The sequence below is a fragment of the Glycine soja genome, chromosome 13, assembly GCF_004193775.1.
Source record: "Glycine soja cultivar W05 chromosome 13, ASM419377v2, whole genome shotgun sequence".
Classification (NCBI taxonomy): domain Eukaryota; kingdom Viridiplantae; phylum Streptophyta; class Magnoliopsida; order Fabales; family Fabaceae; genus Glycine; species Glycine soja.
In genome coordinates, this window is record NC_041014.1 from 11,380,024 (window position 1) to 11,392,802 (window position 12,779).

At 30.0% G+C, this 12,779-nt stretch overlaps 1 protein-coding gene across 7 annotated transcripts; it reads left to right on the top strand.

Annotated features, from left to right (window-relative positions):
• Positions 1–59: 59 nt before the first annotated feature.
• Positions 60–11,810, top strand: LOC114380962 (ACT domain-containing protein ACR3-like). Of its 7 annotated transcripts, none has more exons than XM_028340108.1 (9): positions 60–151; positions 222–349; positions 6,700–6,810; positions 7,174–7,219; positions 7,839–7,953; positions 8,299–8,366; positions 8,916–9,533; positions 9,984–10,088; positions 11,285–11,810. In XM_028340108.1, the coding sequence occupies exons 3-9, from the start codon at positions 6,740–6,742 to the stop codon at positions 11,609–11,611; spliced, it is 1,350 nt and encodes a 449-aa protein (XP_028195909.1). In that variant the 5' UTR covers positions 60–151; positions 222–349; positions 6,700–6,739; the 3' UTR covers positions 11,612–11,810. The 7 variants fall into 7 exon arrangements, with proteins under 7 accessions (XP_028195909.1, XP_028195910.1, XP_028195911.1 ...); XM_028340109.1 differs by having other exon boundaries at positions 74–151; positions 231–349; XM_028340110.1 differs by lacking the exons at positions 60–151; positions 222–349 and adding an exon at positions 6,088–6,427.
• Positions 11,811–12,779: the final 969 nt, after the last annotated feature.

Here is a 12,779-nt window from a genome sequence, read left to right on the forward strand (position 1 = left end):
AAATAATAATGCCAGAAGCCTTTATAAAAAAAATTACAAAGACTATATAAGGCGTTCCCCTGCTCTTGGCTACGCCAAGTCGCCAACGCTTTTGCTTTGCTGATACCATTATTTGTTGTTCCAAAATCACCAGCAGAACAGAAACACGAAGGTTTCTCCAAAAGTGCACTGTTGTTGTCTTTTTTTTCTCTCATTTTTCTCTTTCTAATTTCTATAGATAGATATCTCAGAATCGGTATCACTCTGCGTTGCGCTGTGGAGGAGGATGTGGAGAAATTGAGAGTCGTCATTTAAGTTTGTGTCGTTGGAGTTGGAGTCTTTGCAGGAACTTTGTTCTTCGGGATAAGAGGTATGTACTTTTTCTCTGCAACTTGTTTGTGAATTTGTGATTGTTGAATGTTGAATTAAGCTGGTTGGGTTCTCTCACGCCAATTATCTTATCACCATAGTTATTATCTTGCAAATCAATTCAAATAAAATATAATATAGGAGTTCTATTTGTTGTCTCTTGAAGTTGAAGGAATACATGACTTAAACCCTTAAAACTCATTAGCCAGTCCGGGTTAAAAAAGGGGAAAATGATGCTTGAACACCCAAAGGGTGTAGATACCTTGAGAGAGATTAGGAAGAGAGGAGAAATAAGTAATTCATAATATTGATGATATGATGTAATAGGAAGAGAAAGATAAAGAGAACTGAAAGATATTGGTGAGATACTTGTAAATTAAGAGTGTCTAAATATTATTACTGTAAAACAAGTGTTAAATGTTTATGCAGCCAACTTTCTCTCTAATTTCAACCTTATAATCCCTTCAACATCTTATATTTAGTTTGATATAGGCTTCAAACTCAAGGGTTATAAGTTTGGCCTAATGAAGGAATAAGGAAGGAAGGAAAGGTTATGAATTTGAATCTACTTTACCAATAAAAAATTAATTAACATTTGTCAATAAAAAAATATTTCTAACTCATTATTAAAGGATGAGCAAACATCAATTTAATCTTCAAGGGACTTATTAGGTTAACTTGATTGAAAAAGGAAGAGAAAAAGTAATTGAGTTCTAAACAATAATACAATCGCTAACTTTTATTTTTTAAAATATAAAAACTATAATGAGATAAAAATATATTTAACGAATTATTTATATATGTTTATTTTTATTTTGTAGAAAAAATATATTTTAAAATAAGTATAGTTTCTTTTGAATTTTTTTATTAATTTTAAATTCTTACTAATATGGCATTCCTTATATTAGATCAAGTCAATGAAATTTTATATAATTTAATTTGATATTTTATTACTCTACTTCTATTTTAATATGTAAGATGCTATTTAAACCATAAGTAAATAACTACCACCACTGAATTACGTATCTATAAATATTTAAATTGTGAAAAATTATATATATATATATATATATATATATATATATATATTGTATCACGTGAATCAACAATATATAAAAAAGAATATATCGAATGAGAAGACTTTTTTTTTTATATATAAAGTGACCATAGGAGTGAGAATAAATATTAACTATTAACTATCCTGCAATATAAACGATCATGATTAAAACTTATAAGTAGGAATGACAACGAGTTGTAGCGGATACAGTAGTAATTCTCCGTAACTCACTCTACCAAATGAAAATTTGTCATGTACCCATATAGGTATCCATTTAAAGAGTATTAACATTTATATATAGAGATGATACATGACAGGAGTGGAAGATATTTTACATGAGAGATAATTAAATCTAATCTGTATAATTAAATATAATCTGTATGATTAAAATAAAATAACTTTTTAAAACAAATATATATTTCAAATATTTTACAAAATATCCAAAAATAATATTTACTCGTGCCTGACAAGAGTCACAACAATCTAGTATATATATATAAAGTAAACTTCACTTCAACAAATATTAATCAATGATGAAAGATTCAATTTTATAATAGCCGATAATAGATTTTTTTTTTGTCTCTAACAATTTTATTTAATGAAAAATTAAATTGCCTACATTAATGTTGTTAAACATACAATTTCGATAATTAAAAATTAATTTTTATATTTTTTTATATTAAGTAACATATTATTTATTATATAATTTCAATAATTAAATATTAAATTTAATAACTTTGATATTACATAGTAAAATTATAATTATATTGGTGCCTATAAACATTTTTTAAATTAATTACTTTGATATATATTTTAAAAAATAAAATAATAATTTTAAAATATGTAGTTAAATTTAATATAATTCCTAATATGTAATAACTAAGGGTATAAATATTAATAAATAGGTTTTGATGTTTAATGATCAATATAATTTATTTTAAATTTAGTTATTAAAATAAATTTTGTGAACAATAACAATTAAAAGTTGTGATTTAAAGCTAATATGAGTAGTTGATGGATACTTAATTTTCACAATATTTAGTCGTTGATATAATCTGATCAAATTTCAAATTTAACTAACCTAATTATCATCAACAATGTAATTATGTAAACAAATACATAATCACTAACCTAATAAGATGTAACGAAGATATATAATAATGGAGACTTCAATAAATATTTTTCATTGATTGAAACTTCTACTTTATAATATCATATTTATTCTTTTAAGAATTGTATTTGATGAAAAATTAAGTTGCTTACATTAATTCTATTTAATATAGAATTTTGATAATTAAAAAATAATTTGATAGTTTTAATAATTAAGTAATACAATGCTATTTATTATACAATTTTAACATGATATATATTATAAAAATTACTAAATATAAATATAAAAATTATATAATTTAGTCGAATCCGTAAAGCGCACGGTTTTAAAATTTAATGTTTATGGATATTCATGTGTCTTTGAGTATTCATGGATATTTTTTAAACTATAATTGTTAAAAACATAAGTAAAAAAAAAAAAATTAAAAATAACTTTCTAACAAATATTTATGATAGAATAAATAATTCTAAAACATATAATTATCTTTGAAGTCATTGTCATACGCATACTTCAATAATCATATTGTATCTGTACAAATATATATTTGTACTCACTACGCGTTTGGGTACTCATGGGTACGTATGAACAATAAACATTTTAAAAAAAGTTGAGTACTTAATTAATTTGAATTCATATGATATTATATATGGGTATTGTTTGTGTACATATGTGAGCTGAAGATTTATTTTTTATATATACAAATCTTCATCTCTTATCGAGAAAGAATAAGAATTATAATCGGACTAAAAAAAATGTAAAATATTGGTGGAGATTAATAACATTCATTTGAAGGCATTGATATTCTTAAAGTTACTACTGTTTCTTTTGATAAATCAGATATAGAGAGAATAGTTTTCACGGATAATAGACAAGAAAATTATGAGATGGAAACGGTTAAATTAAAGTCTGATTTTTAGTCATGCCTATGTGTTATAATATTAATTTTTAAACATTTATATATTATAGCTTTTTATTATGAGATTTTTTATGTTGAAAAATTTAATCTCATTTTTTATATAAATTATATTTTTCTGTGTTTTATATCATTTATATAAATTCTTTTTTAAAATGTATTTTTTTAACAATTTATATTAATGTATCCATATGATATGCTAGACTTTTGAAAAATCTCAAATCTCGTGCCTGTGTCCATATATACTAGATATAGATCCGTACCATAACTATATTCATGCAATAATACAGATATTTATACTAAAAAATAAATTAAATTAAAACAATTTACATTATATATAATTAAGAATATTCAATTAATTTTAAATAGTGAGTACTTGTGCGAGTACCTTGCCACCTGCCCTAATAATAAGTGGACAGAAAAAAATAATAATTTATTTAACCACGGTCCACTGATATCTATGGATATGATTTTTTTGTCATCCATATATATAAGTTATGCAAAAAATTAAAAAGCTCACACAACTTATTTAAGTGGTTACATAATTCAGATTGATTTCTCTCACTTTCACATAAAAACTATAAAAATATTAGTAGATATGCCATGTGTGAGTATAAAATCATTATAAAGGAATATTTTTTCAGAAACCTACAGAAAAGGGTGTTAGTTAAATCATCAGATTGAACGGTGGTAACTTAAGATCTTTTCTATATTATGGAATATAGTAGATGATACGGTGATCGCAATTTGGCGCGGTTGTACCTTCTGTGATGGTTAAATTCACAAATATATAAAGGGAAACAAAACAAGTATTCCTATTAAAGTTGGAATCAGATGTCACATTCAAGTCATTTTGGTCGGACTTCTAAGATTCCATTCAAGTGTTTGCTGCTATGTTACGAGGTACAAATTCGTGACGAAGCTTCATTTTCATTCATTTGGGTATGATATGCATGGGCTTGTAAAGCCTAAGAATGTCTCATCACCACGTGGAATTTTAAGTAAATAAAAGGTTTATTTGGTGTCTGTGATGAATGGAAAAGGAAAGAGAAAAAATATTATAAGTTTAAAATTTTTTACTTATAAAAACTAACAATTATCATTTTCCGATTAAAAAAACACGTAAAATTTTATATTTGCTTTATGGCGTGTTTAGAACAGTGTCGACATGGATCGGACGTAGAAATTACAATATCATGTAGCATAAAAATGAGCGTGCTAGCTAGTTGCTACCAACTCAGGTTGACGTGTAAGGATTCTCGACTCTTAAACAATAGATTAAGAATTTAATTCTCAATTATTGTGAATGAAGTAAACTTAGTTGAGAGGGATCTATTCTTTACCTTCAATGCCCCGGAGGTTGTCCTATCATCATTGAGAGACACTCATTGTAAAAGAAAAAAAAAAAAAAAAAAGAATACTGGAATGGAACTGTTGACTAAAGTCGCATGTTCATTTACCAACATGCCCGAGCGGGGTTTTAGGTGAAAATTAGTCATAAAAAAGAAGTTAGTGACAAAATAATATTATTAAAAGAGAATATCATATTAAAAGTGGTCATGTAGTTTTTTTTTTATGAAACCTTATAAAAAAAAATTGTTATCAATAATTAGTTTTTTTTATGAAACCTTATAAAAAAATTGTCATCAATAATTAGTTTTCATTTTATAAAATCAATGAAATATCAAATATTTTTTCATTAAATAGCCTTAGTGGGAGTAGTTGTTGGAATACTAGACAATTCAGATAAAAAATATGATAATTAATTAGAGATAAATGATATATTAGAATGTCACTCTCTCCATCTTAAAGTAATAGTTGTCCTAAGTTGTTTTACACAAATTAAGAAAAAATAATAAATAAATGGATAAGAATAATAATTTTATAAAATTAATATTATATCATTATTAATTTATTTATAAATTTTATTGTCCACCATTAATATTATAAGAGATATAAGTAAAAAAAATTAATTAATGTTACATTGAAATACTAAATTCATAATTATTTTGAGATAATTTTTTTTCTTATACGACAATAATGATATTTTTATGAAATTCAAGATTTTAATTAGATTTCTTAATACTTGACCAAACGTTAAATGTCATATAATATGAAATAAAGGGATTTTTCTTTTTTAGGAAAAACAACGGGAGTTTAAGATTACTTTATTCATAAAAATATGCTTATCTATTTATATATAGAAATTTTAATAATCATGCACAGTTTAAAACAATTTTTATGATTAGAGATCAATGTAAAATTATAGATATTCTGTTTTCTTATTAAATAAAAAATATGCATATTAAAGTAAGTACCAAAATTTATTTAAAGTATGAGCGATCTCACCATATATATTGTCAACCAAGCATTACATGAAAGATGGTGGCTTGAAGGTGATTCTAGCAAGAAAGAGATCGATATACCACACAATATTCAGAAAATAATCACTATAATATGCAGACATTGGAACTCAGAAAAAAGTTGCATGAACAACTCTCAACCAGAGGAACCAAGTTGCTTTCTGTGATCCAACCCAAATAATTGTGGATTTTGTTACTCTATTTGTAAAGTAAAATGCTTTATTGCGTGGTCAAAAGAAAGTAAAAGGTAATAGCATTTTATATTTCCACTATGGCATTAATATAAACTCCTCTGGATTCTTCAATGTACCCATCCAGGTTTTGCACCGAAAATGTCTCCTTTTACTGATTCCATGATTCTCTTGTCATCTTCTTTATTCTTCTCTCTCTCTCTCTCTTGCATTTCATAATCTATTGGACAAGGAACTTCAGTGCTTAACTTGTGATTATTCCTAAAGTCATGTTCAAAGGTCAGGAAATGAAGCACGAGGATTCTTTTACATATGCTTGGAAGAATGTGTGCCTACAGCATTGCATTAAGTAGTGCTCTATCACCCTCCCTACTGATGACATCATGGTTTTATAATATGGTTTTGACTGTGCTATGATTTTCTTCAAAATTGTGAAAATTACAGGTATATATATGGCATATGTGGATATGCACTACATAGTTCATAGAACTATTATGCACCACAACATATAATAGCACTCAAGATGGGGTCTTTTTTAGGAACTGCACAATTCATTTGATTGATTCCTTTTATTGTATGTTTTCATTAGTTACTTGTGACCTGTTTTGCACTATGTGGATATAAGTATTATATTGTATAATGCAGATTGGAATCTGCTGAAGAAAGTAACGGTTCTGTTTCCTCCTCTGACTAGACTTTTTTTCACTTTGTTAAAGGGAAAACGAAGCAAGGGGTTTGACTGGGGAAGTTTATTGAATGACAAAAGTTTGTTGGCCATATTTTGATCCGGAGTATGAGAACTTCAGCAACAGAATCAACCCTCCAAGGTTCACTGTTATCTCCCCTTGTATTACAACTTTGGTTTTCCTTTTTTTTCCCAATGGTATGCAAATTATGTAGATTCTCTTGGCATTTGTGGAAATTTAGGCCTCTTTGGGATTTTCCTGTGTAGCTTAATTTTGCTTTAATACCATCTTAAAGTAAAAAGAAAAAAGAAAACAGCACCACAAAAAATTAAAAGCTTCAGTAATTCCTAACTTAACTAGTCATATGTTATATACGGAAAATGTCATCAATTTAATCCTCACTTGAGTCAAGTTAAAACTCCCTATGAACTTGGGTTTGTGGTGGGAATTTCTAATACCCGGAAGAAGTGACTCTTTTATGGTAACTCTGTTTCCACTTCGCAGGGTCTCTGTGGACAACGATAGTTGCCATGATTGTACACTGATCAAGGTATAATTTCTCAAAATGATTAATTATGATAATGATATTTATCATGGCCTCTTTGTGAGTCCATGATTTGGCAGCTCAGCATCTTAGGGAACCTACCTAGCCCACGTGGATTTTTAAAGTTACTTTATTAACCCACCTATTGCCCTATTTTTTTTTTCAAACTACATTGAATTTTCCTTTATTCTTATTCTTATGTGCCAAATGAGACTTTGTTGTCCCCCATTCAATCCTCTGACCTAAGTCAAAAACTTTAGCCAAATTTCATTTTACAAGAAGATCATTCTCATTCTACCCACAAGTGTACCACTTATTTGATTGCCTTTGATTAGAAACTCATGTGAAGCAGTATTTTCTTCTTTGATCTACTTTGACTGTTTAAACAGAAAAAGTTGAAAATTTGAATTGAAAAACTTATTGAACAGATAAAAGTTCTGTTAAAACCCCATTAAGTCGATTGCTAAAAGGTTAAGTTATGAAAAACATTAGGCTACCCCAAGTGGATATCATTACCAGATCATTTTTTTTCCATAGTTGTTGAAAAAATCATTAACATGGAGATAAGTTCATGCAATATCTAATGGATTCTTTTTACTTCTTTATTTCCAAAAATAATACGCAGTTTGATAGTATTAACAAACCTGGAATTCTGCTGGAAGTGGTGCAAATCCTGACAGACCTTGACTTCATAATTACCAAAGCTTACATATCGTCTGATGGTGGATGGTTTATGGATGGTATGTTCGTGATTGAAACTTGAATCGGTAACGCATTGACTACAAAGATTTGTCTTGTCATTGCTTGTTGTTAGCCTAATTAAAAGCTGGTAATTACTGGGAACACTGGTTGCTATCAAGATGCTCTATATTTTGTTTTCTCTTGACTTTGTATGAATATGTCCATGAAGTATTTCTCGCTGTCTGTGTATTTGAGCCAGAAAGAAGGAAAATTCATTGTTTAGTAGACTAAGTACTTGAACAGAAAACAGCACACATGTAGTTCTTATGGACATATTTACTAAAACGTTGTCTTGTAAAAAAAAATGAGATGAATTTAACATGTTTACCCAATGGAATAAACAGTATTTCATGTCACGGATCAGCAAGGAAAGAAGATAACAGACAGCAAAACGATTGACTTCATTGAAAAGGTACTCATCTTTTCCTCTATATCTGATATATTCTTATAGTAAGATATAATTTGATAGCAATCTAACAACCAAGTAAAAAGATTCAAATTGTTGATGTAATAGATTAAAATAGCACAACATATTTTGAGAGTTGCTTAAATGGAGCATTATGTATACAATTAGCTTATATGTCTTAGGAAAGGAACCATACATGATTACCAATTCTTATTTTGTTCTTTCAAAAAGCATCAATAGTTGTATAAGCCAAATACTTGGTTCACGCCATACTCAATCAAGATATCTGTACCCTATCTCATTTTTGAGTCACCAATGCACTTTCAAACTTGGAGAGAAATTCTGCACTCACCTAGGAACTTTCCCACTCTCTAGGAAATCCCCTAGTAATATTGTCCATAACTCAAATCTTGAGAAACAATTGACCAGGTTCATGTTAGTAGTTACCTCCCCTTCCATATCCATAACTACATATAGCAGAATTGCATCCTTGGAGAGACACAAGTAGATTAACACACAGCAAATGCTGAGAGCTATTTGTTAACATTACAACAGACTCTAGGACCAAAAGGCCAGAGCACAGAAGGGGTGAAGAGTTGGAAAGGCAAAAGGGTTGGAGTGCACTCAATTGGTGATCACACAGTAATTGAGCTCATCGGTAGAGACCGCCCTGGTCTTTTGTCTGAGATATCAGCAGTCCTTGCCAGCCTCCAATTCAATGTCATTGCAGCTGAAGTTTGGACTCATAACAGGAGAATAGCTTGTGTCCTTTATGTCAATGATGCTACAAACCAAGCCATGGATGACTCAAAAAGACTGTCTATTATAGAGGAGCAACTCAACCACATCCTACGCGGGTGTGAGGATGATGAGAAAGTGGCTAGGACCAGTTTCTCAATGGGTATCACCCACATGGATCGGAGGCTCCACCAAATGCTGTTTGCTGATAGGGACTATGAAAGTGCTGGAGTAACAACAACAGATGTTGATTGTCCCCCTTGTTTTAGGCCAAATATTAGAATAGAACGTATTGTGGAAAAAGGTTACTCAGTGGTTAGTGTGAAATGCAAAGATCGGGCAAAATTGATGTTTGACATTGTTTGCACTCTCACTGACATGGAATATGTTGTTTTCCATGCTACAATCTCTTCCGAAGGGCAATATGCATCCCAGGTACACATCATGTATTAACAATAATTTATTCTGTACTTTGATTAACCAATCACAGATAAGTACACTTTGTCATCTAACTTTTTTCTTTGCTCAATTGATTCGCTAACCCAAATCTTAATGGTGCAAATGTAATGATAGTTTGTGAGAAACTGCAAAGTTGAATAATTCATACATGTAATTGAGAAAAGAGTTTAATTTCTATGCAATTTCGTTGTAAAAACTTTTGCACTGTCTGTAAACAAATTAGAAATCATGGTAGGTATGAATATGATTTTCAATGTAGTTATTATAAAAGTCAACAAGCATACCATGTATGACAATTTGTGCTTAAATAACAATGTAAAATCATTTGTACTGTTACTGTCTAGACTATTTACTCTTGAGAAAATTAGAATTAGAATGACCTAACTGAGAAATGTGTACTAAAGAAGTGTTATGTGGCAATGTTAGGAGTACTTTATCCGGCACATGGACGGATGCACACTTGATACTGAAGGAGAGAAAGAAAGGGCCATCAAATGCATTGAAGCTGCCATACAAAGAAGAGTTAGCGAGGTAATGTGCCGTTTAAAATTCATTTCTGTATGCTTCTTTAACTCATACCAAAAAATGAAGACGGGTTCTCAAGTTAGTAAGTCCTTTGGTTTCATGAGTTAGTTTTCTAATAATGTTTGTTTTAACTATTCAGTTAATTTTATGTTGACCCCTCTTCTAAGTCACCATCTACTGCTATTCTTTTCTGCTCATTTCTTTCTTTCTCTGCATAAGAAAGTTTTCTGAGTTTAACCCAATTAATACATTTTGCACCTGCAGCCATCTACTTGTATTGTTGCGAATGGTACAGCAGATAAATGAGGCTAAGTCCACTATGATTGTATGTGACCATCATATCCACCTAATGAATCGGTGACAATGATGATCTTTTGTCTTCAATAGAGCATTAGAGCTTAAGAACCTATATGCTCCACGTAATATCATCTCATCCACATTCCTACTCGAGAAATTATTACATGATATAGAATACTATGCATGATCCCAACTAATCTTTAGGTGACATATAACTAAGTTTTGTTATTTTTTTCGTTAATTAAATATCTTAGTCATATGTTTCTATTATATGAAGATTAGTAAGGACCATGGATCCTAGACACGTGTTGTCCCAGATTATGTAATAATTTTTCGTATGACCCTAAAATAAAAATTAAAAAAAAAATAAAGGGAAAAGTTTGTTTTGCTTTGTTTCATCATATGAAAATTGAGTTTATGTGACAAAGGTATGTCATTATCAGCCATATGCAGGAACAACATACAATTATGTGACATTGCCATTATTTGTTATTTACGAAACACGAACACTTCTCTTGTTTGAAGTGTCGCTGCGTCAGACACATCTACGACACCAACACATCCAAACACTTGTTCAACACTTTTTATTAGGTGTCTGATTCAACTTGAAAAAATAGAAGTTGGTTTAAAAAGATGAATATACCATTATTTAAATATTTTGTTACATGTTTCTCATACTTTATTTAATTAGAATCTCTTAGTTTGTGTGTATATGTGGTGTCCCCATATCCTATATTTTAGCCATTAACCATGTATAAGTGTTTGTGTCATGTCTGGTGACTGATGTATGTGTCAGAGTTCGTGCTTCATAAGTCACTATTCCTATCTGACATTTATGCATGCAATTGTTATCATCATCATCATCATGTTGTTAGCATTGATTTTGTGGATGGTGGTGGACACAGGGTGTGAGTCTTGAGCTTTGTGCAAAGGACAGAGTGGGGTTGCTATCTGAAGTGACAAGGATTCTAAGAGAGAATGGCTTAACAGTTAGTAGGGCAGGTGTGTCAACTGTAGGGGAGAAAGGCCTCAATGTGTTCTATGTGAGAGATGCATCTGGGAACCCAGTGGACATGAAGATCATCGAAGCACTACACAAGGAAATTGGACAGACAGTGATGGTCAATGTGAAGAGGATACCAGCTGCCTATGCCAAAGCACCAGTTGAAACCCGAGGTTGGGCTAGAACAAGCTTCTTCTTTGGGAACTTGTTGGAAAGATTCTTGACTTGATAATGAAATTAACTTGAGGATCTTGCAAGTGATTCTAGGTTCTTGGTAAAGGATACATCAAAATGTATATATATTTAAGGATAAGAATAAAGTTGTTGCGTGTCAGACTTTGGTAGGGGTTGTTGGACTTGGTCCCTTTGTTTCAAACCACTTCTTTATATGGTGTAACTTATCAATAGACTTTCCTTTTGCATGCCCAGCTCTCAATGGTGTCCTATTTTCACTCTATTGTTTCTTTTGAACCTTTTTCTTACCAATTAAATCAACAAAATTAATCACCAATCGACATAAGTGGTAGTGACTTCTATCTCTTAATCAAGTGATCTAGGTTTTGAATTCTGATTGACTTTTGTGTATGGAATAAATCATGTTGGGAGAGGAATACCCACCATATATGCCCTCACAGTCCCTGACGAAGATTAATCACTGTTTTCAGCGAGAATTACTACTTCGTATCAATACTATGATCATTAAAAAAAGTAACAAAGGTTGAATATCAATGAATCCTATCACTAAGATCGGTCTAAAATTGGCGATGAATATTGATTGTTATATTATATTACAAATGTTTAAGTGATTATATAATGTTATTAATATTAAACATAAAAAATATCTTTCTTAAGTTTTTTTTAAGCAAGAGGGTTATGGCAAAAGTTGCTGGTTGTTTTAATTCCTACCAAGCCAGCACCAAAGCAACCCCCAACAAAACCTGCAACACCCCTATCTTTCTCAAGTGATAATATAATCTTATCTATATTTTGATATATTATAAAGTTGACTCATAAATTAGCAAGTTGGATCCACAACCCACATGTAGACACTTTGTTTCAAATTGATGCTTTATAAGGTGTAACTTATATGCAAACTTTTCTTTTGTATACTTATCTCTCAATGTTATCCTATTTTTAACTTTAATGTACCTTCTAGACCTTTTTCTTACCAATCAAAGCAACAAAGGTTGATGCCAATGAATCATGTCACCATGGTCAGACTACAATTGGGGATTGATTATTAGATTATATTATAAATGTTTAATATTAAACATAAAAAAATATTTCTTAAGTGTTCATATAATGATATCTATATTTTGATGTAGTGTAAAGTTGACTCACAAAAAGTTAATAATTTTTGGGGACTTATGTTCTACACCTCCCTAATCGCATCCTGC

Excerpts from the sequence above, each read along its gene's own strand:
- LOC114380962 (XM_028340108.1), top strand. The coding sequence starts at position 6,740 with ATGACAAAAGTTTGTTGGCCATATTTTGATCCGGAGTATGAGAACTTC. Across the intron at positions 7,954-8,298 it reads TGGTGGATGGTTTATGGATG|TATTTCATGTCACGGATCAG; the intron begins GTATGTTCGTGA and ends TGGAATAAACAG. Across the intron at positions 10,089-11,284 it reads TACAAAGAAGAGTTAGCGAG|GGTGTGAGTCTTGAGCTTTG; the intron begins GTAATGTGCCGT and ends TGGTGGACACAG.